Source organism: Thamnophis sirtalis, unplaced genomic scaffold, assembly GCF_051295495.1.
Source record: "Thamnophis sirtalis isolate CommonGarterSnake01/CBP01778 unplaced genomic scaffold, rThaSir2_p1.2 scaffold_14, whole genome shotgun sequence".
Taxonomy (NCBI): Eukaryota; Metazoa; Chordata; class Lepidosauria; order Squamata; family Natricidae; genus Thamnophis; species Thamnophis sirtalis.
Window position 1 is genome coordinate 9,793,562 of NW_028261394.1, and position 22,185 is coordinate 9,815,746.

At 43.6% G+C, this 22,185-nt stretch overlaps 1 protein-coding gene across 1 annotated transcript in view; it reads left to right on the forward strand.

Annotated features, from left to right (window-relative positions):
* The window catches only part of SNX29 (sorting nexin 29), a 179,834-nt gene that overhangs the window by 87,351 nt on the left and 70,298 nt on the right, over positions 1-22,185 (forward strand). Inside the window, exons 16-18 of the mRNA XM_087728460.1 lie at positions 1,800-1,916; positions 9,960-10,015; positions 10,303-10,384. Coding sequence (XP_087584586.1) covers positions 1,800-1,916; positions 9,960-10,015; positions 10,303-10,384 — 255 coding nt within the window. The remainder of the gene's footprint in view (positions 1-1,799; positions 1,917-9,959; positions 10,016-10,302; positions 10,385-22,185) is intronic.

The window sequence follows — 22,185 nt, forward strand, 5'->3', positions numbered from 1 at the left end:
GTCCTACGCGCTTTTGTGGTGGAACCAATAAAAGGGGTTTTGCTGGCACCCAGATTCTGCTTCCACATTTTTGAAGTGTGCCTGGGTCAAACAAGTTTGTTTGGGGGCAAGTTAATTTGCCCAATGGCAAATGAGTTCAATGTAGCTTCATGCTTTTAGTTAACTTTCTCATCAGTACAGTGGGAAGTTACGATGGCCCCGAAACAAGTGACTTATGACCGTTTTTCACACTTATGACCATCGCAGCATCCCCATGATCATGTAATTTACATTCTCATGCTCAGCAACTGGTTCATATTTATGACCGTTGCCGTGTCCTGGGGTCATGTGACCTTTTCTATACAACAGAACAGTTATTACGTGAATTTTGCCCAACTATACAACCTTTCTTGCCACAGTGGTTATGGGAATCGCTGGAGTTGTTAATTTAGCAACGCGGTTGTTAAGCGAATCTGGCTCGTCCTTCTGCATTTTGCTTGTTAGAAGGTCGCAAAAGGGGGAAATCACAGGACCCCGGGACCAGAGGTGGGTTTCACATACCGTATTTTTCGTAGTATAAGACGCACCTCCCCCCAAAAGAGGGTGAAAATTTGGCCGCGTCTTATACACTGAATGTAGCCCCACCCACCCACCAGGCCCCACCCCTTGTCCTCTGCCTCCCAGCAATTTACCTCCTTGCAGCAAACGGGAAAATGGGGCTCGCGGAGGCTGCAATAGGCTATGGCAATCCCTGCAGCCTGAAACAGCTGATGATCGGGAGGCCCAGGCTGAAATTGAAAGTGAAACTTGCTGTTTGCTGCAAGGGGCAAATTGCTGGGAGGCAGAGGCAGAATTTTTTTTTTCTTGTGCTAATCAGGCTGTTTGCTGCAAGAAGGTAAATCAATTACCACAAATGCCTATAGAATGTTCAAATTGTTAGACTTATTTTTTAAAGACTGCTTTATTATTGTTCTAGACAGCTTAGCAAAATGAAGAAGCTTTTTTTAAAAATAAATGCTTGATCTGAAGAGGCCCAGTGCTCTTGTATCTTCTTTCAAATAGCAGAGGATAACGTATACTTCCAGAAAGCCACATCAATGTTAACAGCATCTGTACAAGTATGTTAACACCAAAAACAGTGTATATCATCTGTACTGTTTGCTGTTTGCTGCAAGGAGGCAAATTGCTAGGAGGCAGATTTCCACCACCACCCCTTGTTTTCCTCCTCAAAAGCTAGGTGGGTCTTAAACTTCGGAGTGTCTTATACTCTGAAAAACACGGTAATTTTACGACTGGTTCACACACGCATGCACACGGCTTAGAAAACGTGGCTAAATAGGACAGCATAGCACCGGGGCGGATGGGCAGACGGGTGAATCCACCCTCAGGTTGCCATTACCGGTTCAGCTGAACTGGTCCGGATTGGCTGAATACCCCCACTGTTTGGGATGCTACAACTTGTCATCAATATGAGCCAGTTGCCAAGAATCTGAATTTCGACCACGGGACCGCGGGGATGCTGTCACAGTTATCAATGTTCAAAAGGGGGTCGTAACACTCTTTTTTTCAGTGCTGTTGTAACTTCGAACGGTCATTAAATGAATGGCTTGTAAGTTGAAGACATCCTGTATTGTAGGGATGCTCTTGTTCACATTTTTTTTTGCCAACAGTGTTGTGCTTGTGCTGTTCCCTTTGGGGCTTATGCAGAAAAGTAGAGACGATTCCTTTGGTGATTCATCTCGCGGATGACCCGAACACTCATTTCCCCGTAGCTGACTTTGTCGGTTGTGTCTGTGTGTTTTTGTGTGTGTGTGTTCCAGGTGGCGGAAATGCACGGGGAACTAATCGAATTCAACGAACGGCTCCACCGTGCCTTGATGGCCAAAGAGGCCCTCGTGACGCAGATGAGACAAGAACTGATTGATCTGAGAGGACCGGTAAGTCATTTCCTTTTTCTGAATAATCCCCGTCCCTTTCATCCTTGGCGATATGTGGGGAGGGGGGCGCTTTTTTTTTACATGGGAGAGAAGAACAGCAAAAAGGAATCCTCCACTTACCACCATCCACTTAATGGCAGTTACAACGGAGATGAAAGCAGTGAGATGCAACCAAATCCTTGCACTTAGAAAAGACTCAGTGTCCTTCTGGTCATGTGATCAAAATTCAAGTGCTTGGCAACCGGATACACACACACACAGAGAGAGAGAGAGAGAGAGAGCTCTATTTATCTGCCTGCCTGCCTGCCTGCCTGCCTGCCTGCCTGCCTGCCTGCCTGCCTGCCTGCCTGCCTGCCTGCCTGCCCATCCATCCATCCATCCATCCATCCATCCATCCATCCATCCATCCATCCATCCATCCATCCATCCATCCTCTTTGTGTACTCATCCACCATCCATCCATCTGTCTGTCTCCCTGCCTGCCTGTCTCTGTCTACTCATCCATCCACCCATTATCCGTCCATCCATCCATCCTTCTGTCCGTCCATCTGTCTCTGTCTACTCATCCATTCACCCATTGTCCGTCCATCCATCCTTCCTTCTGTCCATCCTTCCATCCATCTGTCTCTGTCTACTCATCCATCCACCCATCATCTGTCTGTCCATCCACCCAACTACCTACCTACCTACCTACCTACCTACCTACCTACCTACCTACTTACCTACCTACCAATCTGTTTCTGTCTACTTATCCACCCACCCGTCATCCGTCCATCCGTCCGTCTCTGTCTAGTCATCCATCCACCCATCGTCTGTCCAAACCAATGTCTTGCCTCTGAGGTCTTGCACTCTATGAAACAGGGAGCTCTTTGGTTTGCAAATCCCAATGCCGGCTGCAGCCTTAATGTTTCTCTCGCCCTTAAGATTTTGTTCTGAAATTTATAGTTGGCAGGGCTTCAATTAAACCCTTGTCCACCCCAATGTACCGGCAAGGCATGTAATAAAGAATTCTGCCGCCAAATTATTTTATATGGCACCATTATTGCGAAGGACACAGTCCCCTTGTGTCTCGTAATCATCCCACAATTACTTCCCTCCCAGCAGCCCATTTCGCTCCTTCAGAACATCACAACATATACACTCAGGGCACACTCACAAGTCTAGAAAACCGCTTGAGGTCAAGAGAAATGGAAACCTTTTTGCACCCTGGTTCATTTCCACACATCCCCTCCTTCCCCTAATTGTTACATCCTGTAATTGGATCCGAATGGCTTAATTCACAATTTGTTCTGGGCTGCCATTTTATTACTGGCACTAGACAGTCAATCCTTGACTTCCCCCCAGGGGTGGGGCTGCTACGGCAGGGGTGGAATTCAGCAGGTTCTGACCGCTTCTGGAGAACCGGTAGCAGACGTTTTGAGTAGTTCGGAGAACCAGTAACAGAAATTTTGAGTAGTTTGGAGAACCAGTAGCAGAAATTTTGAGTAGTTTGGAGAACTGCTAGCAGAAACTTTGAGTAGTTTGGAGAACCGCTAGCAGAATCTTTGAGTAGTTTGGAGAACCAGTAGCAGAAATTTTGAGTATTTTGGAGAACCAGTAGCAGAAATTTTGAGTAGTTCGGAGAACCAGTAGCAGAAACTTTGAGTAGTTCGGAGAACCAGTAGCAGAAATTTTGAGTAGTTTGGAGAACCAGTAGCAGAAATTTTGAGTAGTTTGGAGAACCGCTAGCAGAAACTTTGAGTAGTTCGGAGAACCGGTAGCAGACATTTTGAGTAGTTTGGAGAACCAGTAGCAGAAATTTTGAGTAGTTTGGAGAACCAGTAGCAGAAATTTTGAGTATTTTGGAGAACCAGTAGCAGAAATTTTGAGTAGTTCGGAGAACCAATAGCAGACATTTTGAGTAGTTCGGAGAACCGGTAGCAGACATTTTGAGTAGTTCGGAGAACCGGTAGCAGAAATTTTGAGTAGTTCGGAGAACCGGCAAATACCACCTCTGGCTGGCCCCAGAGTGGAGAGGAAATGGAGATTTTGCAATATCCTTCCCCTGCCATGCCCACTAAGCCACGCCTACCAAGCCACACCACGTTCACCAAGCCACGGCCACAGAACCGGTAGTAAAAAAAATTGAATTTCACCACTGTGCTACAGGTTCGCCCAGGTTTGGGAGAACCATAGCTAACCTTATGGCCGGTTCTGAGAACCTCCAAATCCCACCCCTGGCTGGCCTCGCCCTTCCCACCCCTCCCCTCCCCTCCCAGGAGTCTCCACGCAGCCTGTTTTGGATGTGAGGTAAATGCAGGGCCCACGCGGAGGCTCGGGGAAGGGGAAAAACAGGCCTCTGGGAAGTTCCAGAAGGCTGGAAACAGGCCCGTTTCTGGCTTCCAGAGCCTGGGGAAGGCAAAAACGCACCTGGAACCCCCCTAGTATAGGATGCCGACTGGGCCACACCCACCACACCCAGGCCCACCCAGCAATCCGACAGAGAACCCGTTGCTGAAATTTTTGAAGCCCACCCCTGCTTACTCGCATCCGTTCAATGACCGTTTGAAGTTACAACTGCCCTGGGGGGCGGGGGGAAAGTGACTTACGGCCATTTTTCACACTTACGACCATCGCCGCATCCTCACGGCGATGTGATTTACATTGGATGCTTGGCAACTGAATCCTATTTATGACGGTTGCAGTTGTCCCCGGGGGTCACCTTTTGTGACCTTCTGACGAGCAAAGTCAATGGGGAAAAGCCAGATTCGCTTAACAACCGGCTGAACTTAACAACTGTTGTGATTCGCTTAACAACTGCGGCAAGAAAGGGGGTAAAATGGAGGAAAACTCACTTAACAAATGTCCTGCGTAAGAAAAGACATTTTTGGGTTCAATTGTGGTCGTAAATCAAGGGGTACATTTAAAACAATGCATGATAATATTTCCTGACAGTTAGAATAATTGACCTGCTTGCCTCCAGAAGTTGTGGGTGCTGCTCCATCACTGGTGGTTTTTAAGAAGAGACTGGACAGCCATTTGTCTGAAGTGGTATACGGTCTCCTGCTTGAGCAGGGGGTTGGGCTAGAAGACCTCCAAAGGCCCTTTGTTATTGCATTCTATTAATTTGTCCCGCTCCTCTGTCTGAAAAAGCGAATGCAATATTTTCATCCCTTCTGCTCATCAAGCACACTCAACTTTCAAATATATTTGAAAAGACGAGAAGATCCCGTTTTAGAGAGGTGCTGAATAGTAAGCATTATATATCAGTATAATGTCTTTATAATTTTCAAACCATGAAGGGGAATTGGGATAGATTGGGTGAGGACTGCATTCCCCCTGCCACTTTGGATAAGCCCCACACAGCAAACCAGATTTCGAAAATCTTTCTGGGCTCTCAGGCTGCTCACACCATAAAGACTAAAAACATTTCTAACCTCTTTAGAGGTCTTCTTGTCAAGATATTGCCTAAGGGGAGGGAAGAGAGCGCTATAAAATATTTCTCAAATCATATACTTCAGTAATGTTTTCCCTTCCTTGAGTCATCGTGTTCACTTTTGGGGGATGTAAATGATGGTGATTATTTTTTAAATGGATTGTAAAAGGGGAGGGCGGGGGAAAGGGCTTTGAAAAACTGCACAAAATATCTGAATCGGGTTCATTTACAATTCTAAGCCATAAGGGGCTTTGAGGTTCCTTCGGCTTGTGGCTTGACATTTTGTGCGAATTTTGCGACTGTGCTTTGCGCAATAGTGGTCCGAAAGATCCTTGCCTTAGTGTGACACACACAAATTGGAATGTTATATACCAACAGATGCAAATACAGCCTGCATTTAAAAGTGAGGGACGCAATGGCTCGGTGGCTAAGAGGATGTGCTTGTCGATTATTTTTGCCCCCCCCCCCGGAATACTCTACAAGCTTCCTAAGGGCTATTCATGCCCTTTAAAAAAAAAAACTGGTCTATTTTTGCAAAAAACGGGCTATTTTGGGGAGGTTTGCAGAGTGCAAAAACTTTTTAAATTTTTTTTTGCCTCTTTGAAACCTTGGTGCGTCTTATACTCCAAAAAATACGGTAATAACCATGGCAGAAAAGGCATAGTAAAATCGTTTGTGACTCATTTCACCAACCGCCTCGATTGCCAGTGGAAGTTCAGGCCTTCATTGAGTAGGTTGGGGATTACTTGCTCACCTACGTTTTCTTCTTAAATCAGAAATGTGGAATTCACCTCGCATGGGCCTTTGGATGTTTCTGTTTCACAAAAGCAAAGAGAACTCTGTTTTGCTTCACTGTGGGTGATGAGAGGGGCCACCTCTCTTCAGTCTGAAAAGTGGCCTATTGTTTTTATTGACATTTTAAAAGCTGGCTTATTTATCTCTTACCGGCTCCAAAGCCAATCTATTTAGTAAGAACAGCGAGGGAGATAGATAGATAGATAGATAGATAGATAGATAGATAGATAGATAGATAGATAGATAGACAGAGAGAGAGAGAGAGAGAGAGAGAGAGAGAGAGAGAGAGAGAGAGAGAGAGAGGTAAGTAGGTAAGTAGGTAAGTAGGTAAGTAGGTAGAGATAGATAGATAGATAGATAGATATAGATGATATAGATATAGATAGATGATAGATGATAGATGATAGATGATAGATATATATAGATATAGGTAGGTAGGTAGGTAGGTAGGTAGGTAGGTAGGTAGGTAGGTAGGTAGGTAGGTAGGTAGATAGATTAGATAGATAGATAGATAGATAGATAGATAGATAGATAGATAGAGATTGATAGAGATTGATAGATAGATAGATAGATAGATAGATAGATAGATAGATAGATATGGATAGATGGATAGATAGATAGATAGATAGATAGATAGAGATAAATAGATAGATAGAGATTGATAGATAGATAGAGATAGATAAATAGATAGAGATGGATGGATGGATAGATAGATAGATAGATAGATAGATAGATAGATAGATAGATAGATAGAGATATATAGATAGATGAGAGAGAGAGAGTGAAACATCTTTTTAAAAAATCGATAGATATAGATAAGAGAGAGAGAGAGAGAGAGAGAGAGAGAGAGAGAGAGAATGACATCTTTTAAAAAAATCAAGCTCAACTGAAACTGAAAAGAGGCTTTCAAAATAACCTTTCTGTACTGAATTTGTTCTGCTAAGTGTTGAAATTATACATGCTGTCAGCCACCCATCTGACTCTGTGTGTGTGGATGTGTGCATGCATAACGAAAAGGGAGAAGAACAAAACACACAACGATTTACACACCCCAGCTTTATGTCCTTCCTTCATCACACCCAGAAATTGGCAAGCAAGCAGGCAGGTAGGTAAGTTTAAGGCTAAGGTAAAGGTTCCCCTCGCACATATGTGCTAGTCGTTCCCTACTCTAGGGGGCGGTGCTCATCTCCGTTTTAAAGCTGAAGAGCCAGCGTTGTCCGAAGATGTCTCCGTGGTCATGTGGCCGGCATGAGTCAACTCCCAAGATGCAAGGAACGGTGTTACATTCCCACCAAAGGAGGTCCCTATTTTTCCACTTGCATTTTTACATGCTTTCAAACTGCTAGGTTGGCAGAAGCTGGGACAAGTAATGGGGGCTCACTCCATTACGCGGCGCTAGGGATTCGAACCGCCGAACTGCCAACCTTTCTGATGGACAAGCTCAGCGTCTTAGGCACTGAGCCACTGCGTCCCCTTCGAATGATTACAACATTGCAATTATTAAATACTATTTAATATTGTGAAATATTAACAATATTTCTTGAAGGCTTGTTTTGAGAACATTGTGTTACTGGTCTTTTTGTTTCATTGCAAGCCATCTTCATTTTTCAGTGGCATAGCCATTAAATGGGTACATACATCTCTTTTAAGAAATAGAGGCAAATTATTAAATTTAATTAGCGTGCCAATTAAACCGGTGAGGGCAAGATTTAGTTCCAATGTTGCTGTATTAGGATGTGTTGAAGGATCTAGTCAGAACTTTGATCCTAGTGGAATGATGGAGAAAAATAATTTGATTTTATAATTTTCACACTCCAGAGTAAAAGCTTTTAAGGGGACTGTCAAGAAAAGCTGAAACGAACACGTACAGTAGCAATCATGACAGGATCAAGAGGAATAACTGCAATTTTTAAAAATGCTCTACTTGCTTGGGAAAAAAAGCGCATGATTTTATAATAGCTATTAATGTCCAGAGGACACGTAGATTAAGGCGATCTAACACATCAAGAGAGCCTAAGCCATGTACTTCTAGCCACAAGTTAAGTGTGCTGCATCCTAAGTCACTTGTGTTTTAATCACCTGAGTCATTAATTCTAAAAAGGGCATGAATGAAATTCACAAATTGAGACAATGCTATTGACCACCTTCAGCTAACAAGAAGCAATGGATGGAAACTCATCAAGGAGAGAAGCAACCTAGAACTAAAGGAGAAATCTCCTGACAGTTTAGAACAATTAATCAGTGGAACAACTGGCCTCCAGAAGTTGTGAATGCTCCCACACTGGAGGTTTTTAAGAAGAGATTGGATAAGCATTTGTCTGAAATGGTATAGGGTCTCCTACCTGAGCAGGGAATTGGAGTAGAAGACCTCCAAGGTCCCTTCCCACTCTGCTGTATTGTATTGTATTGTATTGTATTGTATTGTATTGTATTGCATTGCATTGCATTGCATTGCATTGCATTGCATTGCATTGCATTGCATTGCATTGCATTGCATTGCATTGCATTGCATTGTACTGTACTCTATTCTATTCTACTCTACTCTACTCTCTCATTCTATTCTATTCTATCCTATCCTTATTCCATATATCTATCATATCCTAACATCCTACCCTAACATCCTATCCTATCTTTATTCTATTCTAGTCTATTCTCTCATCCATTCTATCCTATCCTATCCTATCCTATCCTTATTCCATATATCTATCCTATCCTATCCTATTCTAACATCCTATCCTAACATCCTATCCTATCTTTATTCTATTCTATTCTACTCTATTCTACTCTATTCTACTCTATTCTACTCTATTCTCTCCTTATTTATTCTATTCTATTTTATCCTATCCTTATTCCATATATCTATCCTATCCTATCCTATCATCCTACCCTAACATCCTATCCTATCTTTATTCTATTCTATTCTCTCCTTATTCATTCTATCCTATCCTATCCTATCCTATCCTTATTCCATATATCTATCCTATCCTATTCTAACATCCTATCCTAACATCCTATCCTATCTTTATTCTATTCTATTCTACTCTATTCTACTCTATTCTATTCTCTCCTTATCTATTCTATTCTATTCTATCCTATCCTAACATCCTATCCTATCTTTATTCTATTCTATTCTACTCTATTCTACTCTATTCTCTCCTTATTTATTCTATTCTATTTTATCCTATCCTTATTCCATATATCTATCCTATCCTATCCTATCCTATTCTATCATCCTACCCTAACATCCTATCCTATCTTTATTCTATTCTATTCTATTCTATTCTATTCTATTCTACTCTATTCTACTCTATTCTATTCTCTCCTTATCTATTCTATCCTATCCTATCCTATCCTATCCTATCCTTATTCCATATATCTATCCTATCCTATCCTATCCTAACATCCTATCCTAACATCCTATCCTATCTTTATTCTATTCCATTCTATTCTTATTTCATTGACCATCTTAAATTTAAACTTCATTTCTTTAAGGCTCACGTTTTGAACCTTGCTGCAGCGTTTCTGCCATTTGCAATAAGATGGTCAGCTCTCCTGCTTTCATGCTTTTGAAAGATCTTGAAGATTCTATTTTTTTTTAAAAAAAAAGAAAGTGTTTTTGCCAAGAGGTAGGGAATAATTTATAAAACGGCCATGCCGTGGCGAGACTTCTATTTAAATGTCATCCCCCTGGGAATGATAGGACAGGGGCCGATTTGATTTAGGAATTAATTTTGGGGTGTTTGCTCTGGGTTAGGCTGCACATGCCTGCTCTTTAAGACAATAGTAGACCCAGCGTTTAATTTTATTTTTCCTTCCTTCCTGTTATTGCTTAGCTTCCCGGAGATCTGAGTCAAACCTCCGAAGATCAGAGCCTGTCAGATTTTGAAATGTAAGTTGTTTGAAAGTTTGATGTCTTCATCTCATTCCCGCAACGACTTCAAAAGAGTGATTTTTTTTTGGAAGTAAATTCATAATTCAGGGGTTCTTTCTGTTTTGGGAATGTATTCCCCATCTTGTAACATCCCATTCGCATTCTTGATTTGGTTCCTTTTCCCTAAGAGCTTTGGTTATTTGGTAGCGTCTATCAGCGGAGTCTGTCTTACGGCCTGTTTGTACTTCCGTGCAAGACTTGTATATCCTGACTTATTTGTTTGTTTATTTATTTTTGTCACCCAGATCAAACCGAGCGCTTATAAACGTCTGGATTCCTTCCGTCTTTCTCCGTGGGAAAGCAGCAAATGCATTTCATGTTTATCAAGTAAGCGTTCTGTTCAGCCAGGGTATATTGCCGTGATGGCAAACCTATGACATACGTGCCACAGGTGGCAGGTGGGGCCATATTTGCTGGCACGCCAGTCATCAGCTCTGGGGCACATGTGCATGCCGGACAGCCGATTTTCAGCTTCCGGAGGGCAGGGGAGGCCGTTTTCGCCCGCCCCAGGATTCAGGAAAGGCTCCAAAGCCCATTTGTGTGGGTTTGTGTGTGTCAGGCATGCATGCTCAAGTGGGTGGGGAGGATTGAATTGGTGTGGGCATGTATGCGCATGCTGTATCACATGCGCAGACAATTTTGGCACGCCATAAGAAAAAGGTTTGGCATCCTTGGTATATTGGATGACTGATTGTCACTATCCTAGCATTGAATTGAATTGAATTGAATTTATTGCATTTATATGCCGCCCTTTTCCCCGAAGGGGACTCAGGGCGGCTCACAATCCAAGTCAGGGAAGGGGGTACAGATAAGGGATAAAAAAGACAAACAGAACAATACACAATTTAAAAACACACAACAACCATACCATTCGAGAAGGGGGGGGGGGCAGAAGCTCTTTAGCCCCAGGCCTGTCGGAACAGCCAGGTTTTAAGGGCTTTGCGGGAGGCCTGGAGGGTGGTGAGGGTTCGAATCTCCACGGGGAGCTCGTTCCAGAGGGTCGGAGCAGCCACAGAGAAGGCTCTCCTCCGGGTAGTCACCAGTCGGCATTGGCCGGCGGATGGAATTCGGAGGAAGCCTAATCTGTGGGATCTGATCGGTCTATTGGAGGTAATTGGCAGCAGGTGGTCTCTCAAGTACCCAGGTCCAATACCATACCATAGTATGGACATTGCGAAGAAGCCACAGAAATTATTATGGTTGCGATTGTCTTCAACTTCCATGTGTGGCTTTCCGTATAGGTAGTCCTCAACTTACAACCATTCATTAGCGACCGCTCAAACTTACAACAGCATTGAAAAAAGTGACTTGTGACCAGTTTCCACACTTATGACTGGGGTCACGTAATCAGAATTGGAATGCTTGGCAATCGGTTCATATTTACGACAGTTGCCGGGGTCAATCACCCCCTTTACGACCTTTTGACAAGCAAAGTGTCAGCGTTCCAAATATCATCCAGAATTAAATTAGAGTTCAAGGCATAGCATTCATCAAAGTTCCAATTTAATAAGAGAGACACGTTGGTACAAACTGTGGAAAACCCGAATCTGAAAGCTTCCTGGGTTTCCCACCCAGTTGAAAGTTCATGATCTTGTCCCCACACCCACAAGTCCATCCCATGGTCCAATCTTACTCTGCCACGCTGGCAGCTTCCACCCATCTAGTTCTGGTCAGGTGCAGAGGTGCAGAGACAAAGGATGACCTTGGGCTTCTAGAAAGGAATGTTTTTATTTTGACAACAACACATTCCACAATTCTACTCTTTACTAGTCCCCCTCCCAACTACCCCTTGAATGAAACAGCATAGTAAAGAAAAAGAGAGAGAGTGTGGCAGGCTAAACATCTAAAAGGAATATGACTGCAGGCCTGAGACAAAGAACATGGGGAATCCGGATTCACTTAACAACCGGGTTACGAATTGCAGTAATTCACTTAAAAAACGGTGCCAAGGAAGGATGTAAAACAGGGCGAAACTCAATGAACAAGTGTCTCGCTTAGCAACAGAAATTTTGGGCTCAATTGTGGTTGTAAATCAAAGATTACCTGTATGTGTATAGGTGTAAACAGCCATTTTTGAAAGATCCAATCAAATGGATCAATGGATTTGTGACCTACGGTGCAATTATTGGCTGGCCTTTAGTTATGTGATTCTACTTTATCCTTTGTGTTTTTTGCTCTATTGCGCACTACGCAATCCTAATGATATTGTATACAAAAACTGCAAAATAGCCATAAATAATTTGGGCCCCCAGAAACGTTCCCCCTTTATATTATTAGGAAGATAATCTGATTAGATATCTCTAAAGTCAGGCCAACCCCATTAGAAAAATTTCTTCCTTCCACACTTTCATTGCGGTAAGAATTCCTTTTTGGACACGTTTACTTAACTGCATGCAAAACTCAACGTCCCATAGATGAAACATTCTGGAAAACACCATAATCTAGCTTCCTTCCAGAATGCATCAGTGTTTTGGAGTTGCCTGTTGTTTTCAAGAAGTAAAATCTAAAACTGGAAGACATTTGTGGTGTTTTGGATGCAATCCTGTCCTGAGAGGGCCCAATTAGAGTGGGTCTGCAGAAAGTTTTGCTTCCTAAAAACAAAACCCCTGTAAAATTATTTGTTGTTAGTTGCAAAGTTGTGTCCGACCCATTGCAACCCCATGGACAACGTTCCTCCAGGGCTTCCTGTCCTCTACCGTCCCCTGGAGTCCATTTAAGCTCACGCCGACTGCTTCAGTGAGACCATCCAGCCACCTCCTTCTCTGCCGTCCCCTTCTTCTTTTGCCCTCAATCGTTCCCAGCATGAGGCTCTTCTCCAGGGAGTCCTTCCTTCTCATTAGGTGGCCAAAGTCTTTGAGTTTCCTCTTCAGGATCTGCCCTTCTAAAGAGCAGTTAAGGTTGACCTCCTCTAGGACTGACCGGTTGGATGGCCTTGCAGTCCAAGGGACTCACAGGAGTTTTCTCCAGCACCAGAGTTCAAAGGCCTCCATTCTTTGGCATTCAGCCTTCCTTATGGTCCAACTTTCACAGCCATCCATCGCAACTGGGAAAATCTGTCAAAATACCCCAGGTAAATCCGATCACAATGTCCTAAAAGAAAAACAAAATAATAGCTTTTCTAAAAACATTTCCACTGTTTTTTTGCAGCTCACTTTACTGCTGGAAGTGCAGGAAGGTGGATAATTGATACTCGTGTTGTTCTCTGTTATGCATGTTTCTGTTGCTTTGCAACTCACTGATTAAATACGCTTCCCTGTCCAGGGGAAAAATAAGTGACAAGGTGTGTTTTTTTTTCCCCCCTGACAATTTCCTTTGGGATTCAGTGGGATTTTGATGAAGCCTGAGATGCTGTAGGCAGGGACATTAACAGGCAGCATTTATTTAAACCCCCCAAAAAAGAAAGAACAAAACTGTGCTTTAAATGTAAGTACTCCTCGGCTTGTGACTGCAATTAGGGTCAGAATTTCCATTGCTCAGCAAAATAGTTATTAAGCGAATCCCACCTGATTTTACAACCATGGGGAGCAAAATGAATCACTGCATTTAAGCGAATGACATGGTCGTTAAGTGAATTTGGCTCTCTCCCCCCCCCCCCCAATTGAGTTTGCTTGTTGGAAGCTGGCTGAGAAGTTCACACGTGGCAGGAGGATGGGGATGATGCAACCATCATGAACAGAGGTGGGTTGCTACCAGTTCGCACCGGTTCAGGCGAACCGGTACTGGCAATTGCGACTGGGTCATCGAACCGGTAAGGATGGCAGGCTGGCCACGCCCCTGAATTAGCAATAGAAATAGCAGTTAGATTTATATACCGCTTCATAGGGCTTTCAGCCCTCTCTAAGCGGTTTACAGAGTCAGCATATTGCCCCCAACAATCCGGGTCCTCATTTTACCCACCTCGGAAGGCTGGAAGGCTGAGTCAACCTTTGAGCCGGTGAGATTTGAACAGCCGAACTGCAGAACTGCAGTCAGCTGAAGTAGCCTGCAGTGCTGCATTTAACCACTACGCCACCTCGGCTCTTGGAATTGGTTCCCCAGTCACCCACCCCATTGCCAACATGGGGTTTTTTTGTCATTTTTTTTCTGTGTGTGTCTTTTCTCAATGTCTTAGATGGGTATAAGAACAACCCTTTTCGTATTTTATTTTTATTTTTTAAAATTTTTTTATTAACCAACATGTAAAATACACACACACACAAAACCTAGACGTATACCACATTTACACAATACAATACGAACAGGAACTTCCTGTTCTTTATAATAGCAATCATCAATCGATACCGCTCACCTTATATTATTTCCCCTTCTATTGTATTTCATTTGGATTTCACAGTCCCTCTTATTTTACTCATAGCTATTATTTTTTGAGTTTTGATATATTCCTTCATTGATTCTTGTTTCTTTTCCTCCATCCACCTATACCATTTATCCCATGTCTGGTAGAATTCTGATTCTTCTTTTCCCTGGATTTCTTTAGTTAGTTTGTCCATTTCAGCACAGTCCATAACCTTTCTTATTATTTCATCTTCGCTTGGAATTAATTTGTTTTTCCATTTCTGGGCCCCCGAATTGGTTCCCCGGTCACCCATGCCATTGCCAACATGGTTTTTTCTTGTCATTTTATAATGTCCTGCGCATGCACAGAACAATTTACATGCAACTGCATGTAGCAAGCAATGTGCAGTGGAAAAGCGCATAAAGCAAAGTAGCAGTAATGCTGGCAGCAACCCACCCCTGATCATGAATACATTGTTGTTGTTTGTTGTGAAGTCGTGTTCGACCCATCGCAACCCCATGGACAATGTTCCTCCAGGACTTCCTGTCCTCTACCATCCCCTGGAGTCCATTGAAGCTCATGCCTGCTGCTTCGGTGACTCCATCATCCACACCTCCTTCTCTGCCGTCCCCTTCTTCTTTTGCCCTCTATCGTTCCCAGCATGAGGCTCTTCTCCAGGGAATCCTTCTTTCTCATTAGGTGGCCAAAGTCTTTGAGTTTCCTCTTCAGGATCTGGCTTTCTAAAGAGCAGTCAGGGTTGATCTCGTCTAGGACTGACCGGGTGGATGGCCTTGCAGTCCTTCTTCTTTTGCCCTCTATCGTTCCCAGCATGAGGCTCTTCTCCAGGGAGTCCTTCCTTCTCATTAGGTGGCCCAAGTCTTTGAGTTTCCTCTTCAGGATCTGACTTTCTAAATAGCAGTCAGGTTTGATCTCCTCTAGGACTGACTGAATACATACTGATTGCCAAGCACCCAATGTTGATCCTGTGACTGTTCGGGATGCTGCAATGATTGTCAAGTTTGAGGATCAGTTCTAAGTCGCTTTGTTTTTTTTTCCAGCGCTGTGATAACTTTGAAAAAGGAAAGCCTCTTCCAGCCCCCTCCCCTCTATGCATCGTTTATTTTTTTTCCATATTGAAACCAAAATACTTCGCTGGTAGTTAAGCAGGAAAAACATATGTGCCAGCATATTCCATTGCGTTGCAATTATCTTCTTTTAATGAGGCAAGAACACATTTAGTATTTGAGGCTTGGCAAACTGTCATCCTCGGGTCACCGATAAGAGGGTGTGTGTGTGTGTGGGGGGGAATGTTTGCTTCCTTTCCTCGTGCGTGTTTCCACATTGCTTGTCTACAGGAATGACAGTGTGCAAATTGTTTTGCAAGTACTTGGAGATAAGCTGACTTTAAGCCCGGGGAAGACACTCGGCATCTTCAAGCTCTTGGCTTCGACCCAAACATCAAAGTCACCCACTGGTCTTCCAGCCAGAAGATTATCAGCAGGACTTAAGTCGGCCATTTCTTTGTTGCTCTGAAATTGGATGTATTACTGGAAAGATTGTCCAGCTTTTTAAATCTGAACATGGTTAGGCTCCTTGGCTTTGATGTAGTGCATTGTCTAGGCCAAGTTCATTATAATCCATAAACAATGATTGAAGGTTGTTTATGCGTTGTGCGGCTGCAGCCATTCTGTAAATCTTGGCTTGGTTGATCTATCAAATACAGGGAATATGGATAATCTTTCTATACGCCATGTCTCCTTCAATCTGGTTTATGTGTTGCCTGTGATCATTAAGCTACGATCTGCTTAATTGTGATTTGTGAAAGAAGGCAGAATGGATTCAGTTCTCCAAGCACTAAGTCATAACTCAGAGTTTATAAACTACAGTGGCTAAGCTCTGCAGCCCAATAAAACCAAATCAAAGAAATCATATCTTGGCTCGGTGGCAAATAAAGCATTAAGGGCCGATAGGCTGGGCCTCTTCTCTGTATCTTTGGAAGTTGGATTGTTTCCGAAGTGGGGCATGGGAGGAGTCACACATGGGTATTAACACAGCCCTTTTGCCCTGGAGACTGAGGTAAATCTTGAGGCCACACCTCCATTCCTCCACTGACCTCCCAGTTTAAGCTCAGTCTCCGGCCCAGAAGGAGTGTTTACCTTTTCGAGCCAATATTTGCTCTTGTTTCATTTGCTCTTGCTTCTGTTGTTCCTGGTGACTGGCTGTTGAGAACATTTCTTGGACTTCTTTTGCGGCGAATCAAGGTTTCTATTGAACTTTCTTGGAGAGACACTTCAAAGTTTCATTTACAACTAACCTCTAGGTGGTGATAGCTACCAGAAGCCTACTTAATGTTTTGGCAGGAACCAAATAATTCTTGTGGACATATCTGTGTTTACAGTCTCATTTGCTTCTGAGTCAGGTTTCACCTCCTCCGCAAATCTTCCACAGACACTATAGTAAATTTAATAGTCCCCTTCAGTGGGCAGGTGTTGACATATCAAACATTGATAAATTATTGGGAACATAGACGCACTTTGTAATATTGTTTGAGGGAGGATTTTATACAGTAACAGTTTACAGTAGAGGTATGTTTGTAAGGTATACATATTTTTAACAAGTGTACGTGTAGCGCAGATGGGGATAATTCCTGATACCATTGCTAAATTTCAGCACAGGCGAAAAAGTTACTTTACTTGTAAGTGTAGCAGCTGAAGTGTAGCGCCGTTAAGTAGAAATGACACGAAGCATTTGAACTTTCTGTAAAGGTAGTCCTTGATTTATCACCACAATTGGAACCAAAATTTCCATTGTTCAGTGAGCTGCGCTGGATTTTACAGCCATGATTGTTAAGCGAATCACTGCAGTTGTTAAGTGAATCACATGGTTGTTAAGCAAATCTGGCTTCTTCCATTGACTTGGCTTCTTGGAAGGTTGCAAATGAGGATCCCATGAATCCCAAGAGGCTGCCACCGTCTTAATTACATGATAGTTGCCAAGCATCCTTTCATCATATAATGTCAGGTTGATGCCATGGTCATAAGTGTAAGGATTGGACATAAGTCATTTTTCCTTCCAGTGCTGTTATTCACTTCAAATGGCAGATAAATCAATGGCTGATAAATCCAGGACTATCTAATATCCATGCTGAAGTCATGCTGAAGCTTCAGTACCCTGGACAGCTCCAGGCCTAGAATTTGCGTTGCTGAAGGCAATGAGCTATTTCTGGCTAATCCAGCAAAGCAATCTTGGATTTAATTCTGGGTTCAGTTATTCTTCCTCTTCATATTTTGAATGGCTCGAACCTAGTTTGGATTTCAGATGTTTTCTTCCTGGCTGTTTTCTTGGTAGAGGCAATAGAAAGAAACCTCCCTTGGCTCTTGCAGGTCAGCCTACCGATGATTATGCCGTAGAGTGTGCAGTTTTGTCTTGTGGTTGAGGCCCCAGCTAGAAGCCAGGAGATGGTGAATTCTAGTCCTGCCTTAGGCATGAAAGCCAGCTAGGTGAATTTAACCCAATCACCAGGAGTTGGTGAGTTCTAGACTTGCAATTCCAGTTGCAATGTATGGCTGTGAAAGTTGGACGATAAGAAAGACTGAGCACCAAAGAATGGAGGCTTTTGAACTCTGGTGCTGGAGAAGACTCCTGCGAGTCCCTTGGACTGCAAGGCCATCCAACCGATCAGTCCTAGAGGTCAACCCTGACTGCTCTTTAGAAGGCCAGATCCTGAAGAGGAAACTCAAAAACTTTGGCCACCTAATAAGAAGGAAGGACTCCCTGGAGAAGAGCCTAATGCTGGGAACAATGGAGGGCAAAAGAAGAAGGGGACGACAGAGAAGGAGGTGGCTGGATGGAGTCACCCAAGCAGTTGGCATGAGCTTAAATAGACTGCAGAGGATGGTAGAGGACAGGAAGGCCTGGAGGAACATTGTCCATGGGGTCGCGATGGGTCGGATACAACTTCACAACTAACAGCAACAACAAGCCTTGCCTTAGGCATCAAAGCTGGCTGGGTGATGTTAACCCAATCACCAGGAGATGCTGAGTTCTAGATCTGCCTTAGGCATCAAAGCTAGTGGAGCAATCTTGATCCAGTCACTGTCTCTCAGCCTAATTCACTTCTCAGAGTTGTTGTTGTGAAGAAAGCCGCAATAGGAATAGCGCTTAGACTTATTTACTGTTTGACAGTGCTTTACAGCCCTCTCTAAGTGGTTTACAGAGTCAGCATATTGCCCCAACAACAATCTGGGTCCTTATTTTACTGACCTTGGAAGGATGGAAGGCTGAGTCAACCTTGACCGGTCAGGTTTGAAGGAATCAAACTCCCAGCAATGTGAGCAGAGGTCGCCTACAATATTGCATTGTGGTTACTGTGCTCGCGGGAAGGAAGGTGTATTGGATATGTTCTCTGCCTTGAGTTCCTGGTAAAAATAAGAAAGGTGAGAAATAAATAAATACAGATCGTCCTCAACTTGCAATAGTTTGTTTAGTGACCGTTTGAAGTTACAACACCAAGGACCGTGGGAGACATGAGGGCAGTCTTCCAATATTTGAAGGGTTGCCCCAGAGAGGAGGGGGTCAAGCTGTTTTCCAAAGCACCCGAAGGCCAGACAAGGAATAATGGATGGAAACTGACCAAGGAGAGATTCAACCTGGAAATAAGGAGAAATTTCCTGACAGTGAGAACAATCAACCCATGGAACAGAAGTTGCCTTTGGAAGTTGTGGAAGCTTCATCCCTGGAGGCTTTCATGAAGAGATTGGACTGCCATCTGTCAGAAACAGTGTAGGGTCTCCTGCTTCGCGCCGGGGTGTGGGTTGGACTAGATGACCTAGAAGGTCCCTTCTAACTCTTGTTATTCTGTTCTCTTTTAATTTGCAGTTCTGCAAAAAGTATCAGAGGCATGTGTGATTCTGGGAAAGGAGAAATGTATCATCCCCTGTTAGTTTCTGGTCTAGGTGAACAGTAGAGAAAAAAGGGGGGGGAAGTGGGAGGGGGGGAAAGCAGCTCCTTTGTAGCTTTTAACAACATAATTAACATATAAATTAAATAATAGAGGTGTGAGAATGCAACCTTATCCAATGCCTGGAGAGATGAAAATAGGACCGGTTAACTGTTCACTGATTCCCCCCTCCCCAATTTCGCATTTAAGTACAAATTCCTTTTTTTTAAAAAAGGAAAGCCTCAACAAGATTAATTTGTCCCTTAGAAAACACGTTCAAAAACAACAACAACAACACTCCACAGATCTACAGAGCTTGAATAAATTGTGTTGTTATCAAAACAACAGTTTTTCCCTACCCTCCTGAGACCTTGTACTACAACTCCCATTATCTCAAGCCAGGGTGACTATTGAAGAACCAGAAAGACAGCATGCAGGAATAAAGGGCAGGATTTTATTTATGTATTTATTTACATCCTCCCTTTATTATTTTTATATCAATAAATAAAATCGAATACTCCTTCATTCTAGTAGGCCTCCCTGCAGCCTACTGCGGACAATGCCGGCTGGCGGCCCCTCGGGGAAGGGCCTTCTCTGTAGGTGCGCCGGCCCTGTGGAACGAACTACCCGTAGAGATCCGGACCCTCACCACTCTCCCGGCCTTCCGTAAAGCCACCAAGACCTGGCTGTTCCGGCAGACCTGGGGCTGTTGACTAATATCCAGCCCCTCTTGGACAGAATGGATGTTGTGTTAATTTTAATATTGTATTTCTTATTTTTAAATTTTTAAAAAAATGCTTTTATCTTGCCTGTGAGCCGCCCAGAGTCCCAATGGGAGTGGGCGGCATACAAATTTCATTAAACTAAACTAAACTAAACTAAACTAAACTAAACTAAACTAAACTAAACTAAACTAAACTAAACTAAACTAAACTAAACTAAACTAAACTAAACTAAACACTAAACTAAACTAAACTAAACTAAACTAAACTAAACTAAACACTAAACTAAACTATTGGGACCAAAAATGGGTCGTGGGTGGGTGGGGAACGTGGCGTTGCATCCCCGTGCTCTTCCTGTGCATGGACACTTGGCCCCCCCGAGCATGTATGCACGTCTCCTGCATGTGCCCTGCCCCTTGCGCATGTGCAACAGAGACCCAAAAATCTGCTGGCTGGAGGGAGGCGTGTGTGCATGCGCGGTGGAGCTCAGCTGGGGCGATGGCTTGCCTGCCTGCAGAGAGGGCTCTTGTGTGCCACCTGTGGCATGCGTGCCATAGGTTTGCCAACACAGCCCTATATCATTCTGGACAAATGGCTGCCCAGTCTCTTAAAAACCTCCACCACCCACCACTTCTGAAGGCGAGCCATTCCACTGGTTAATTGTTCTCACTTGCAGGAAATTTCTCATTAATTCAAGGTTGGACCTGTATCTCTCCCAGCTTCCTGTTGTCTGCTATGCCTTGGGCAGCTCAGAAACCTAGAGAGAAGGGATATCCCAGTCTTCCCATTGTGTTCCCCTGGCAGCTACTAATTAAGGCGATTTCCAATTCTGGGTGTAATATAGCCTCATTAACGCTGATAGCAATTGGTAGCTCAATCATCCTTAAATCGCAGCTTTAATCCACGCTTCTGCTTACATATCCAAAGGGTTGTGTGTGTGTGTGTGTTTCCCCCCCCCCCAAACAAATGCGCAGAAGGTTTTAATTTATCTCTTAAGCGGGGATGCCAAGAGGATTATTAAGTGCTGGAGGGAGGCTAGTATGAACCCCCTCACCTACACATGGACACATAAATCAATAAGGTCCCAATTGTACATTTACAGCATTTTTTGAGCTCCAGATTGTTTGAGATGATATCTCATAACCGTTTCCTAAACTGGGATGAAATATGAAATAGATCCATAAACGAAATGAAACCCAACTTGCAAACTTGCAAATAAATAAGTAATGAAATTAAAATGCAATCAATTACATCAATTAGCGGTTCACCGATTCATAGGGGATTAGGTCGAACGAGGCTGCAAGGCGCTTTTGTAATACACACAAAGTATAGAGTATGAAGTATATATCCAATATTGTTTTTCTTTTTAAAAATATGGTTTTGTAAAAAAATCTTTTAAAAATGTTCCCGTTCATGGGCCCCCTTTGAGCTCCATGGGCCCCAGAACAATGTACCGGTCAGTGGTGAAATTCAATTCTTTTTACCACCGCTTCTGTGGTAAGGATAAAAGGATACTGCAAAATTCCCTCCTCATTCCTGGGGGAAGGATACTGTAAAATCTCCATTCCCTCCTCATTCCTGGGGGAAGGATACTGCAGAATCTCCATTCCCTCCTCATTCCTGGGGAAAGGATACTGCAAAATCTCCATTCCCTCCTCATTCCTGGGGGAAGGATACTGCAAAATCTCCATTCCCTCCTCATTCCTGGGGGAAGGATACTGCAGAATCTCCATTCCCTCCTCATTCCTGAGGGAAGGATACTGCAAAATCTCCATTCCCTCCTCATTTCTGGGGGAAGGATACTGCAGAATCTCCATTCCCTCCTCATTCCTGGGGGAAGGATACTGCAAAAGTCCCTCCTCACTCCTTGGGGAAGGATACTGCAAAATCCCCAGTCCCTCCTCATTCCTGGGGGAAGGATACTGTAAAATCTCCATTCCCTCCTCATTCCTGAGGGAAGGATACTGCAAAATCCCCAGTCCCTCCTCATTCCTGGGGGAAGGATACTGCAAAATCTCCATTCCCTCCTCATTCCTGGGGGAAGGATACTGCAAAAGTCCCTCCTCACTCCTTGGGGAAGGATACTGCAAAATCCCCAGTCCCTCCTCATTCCTGGGGGAAGGATACTGTAAAATCTCCATTCCCGCCCCACTCTGGGGCCAGCCAGAGGTGGCGTTTGCCGGTTCCCTGA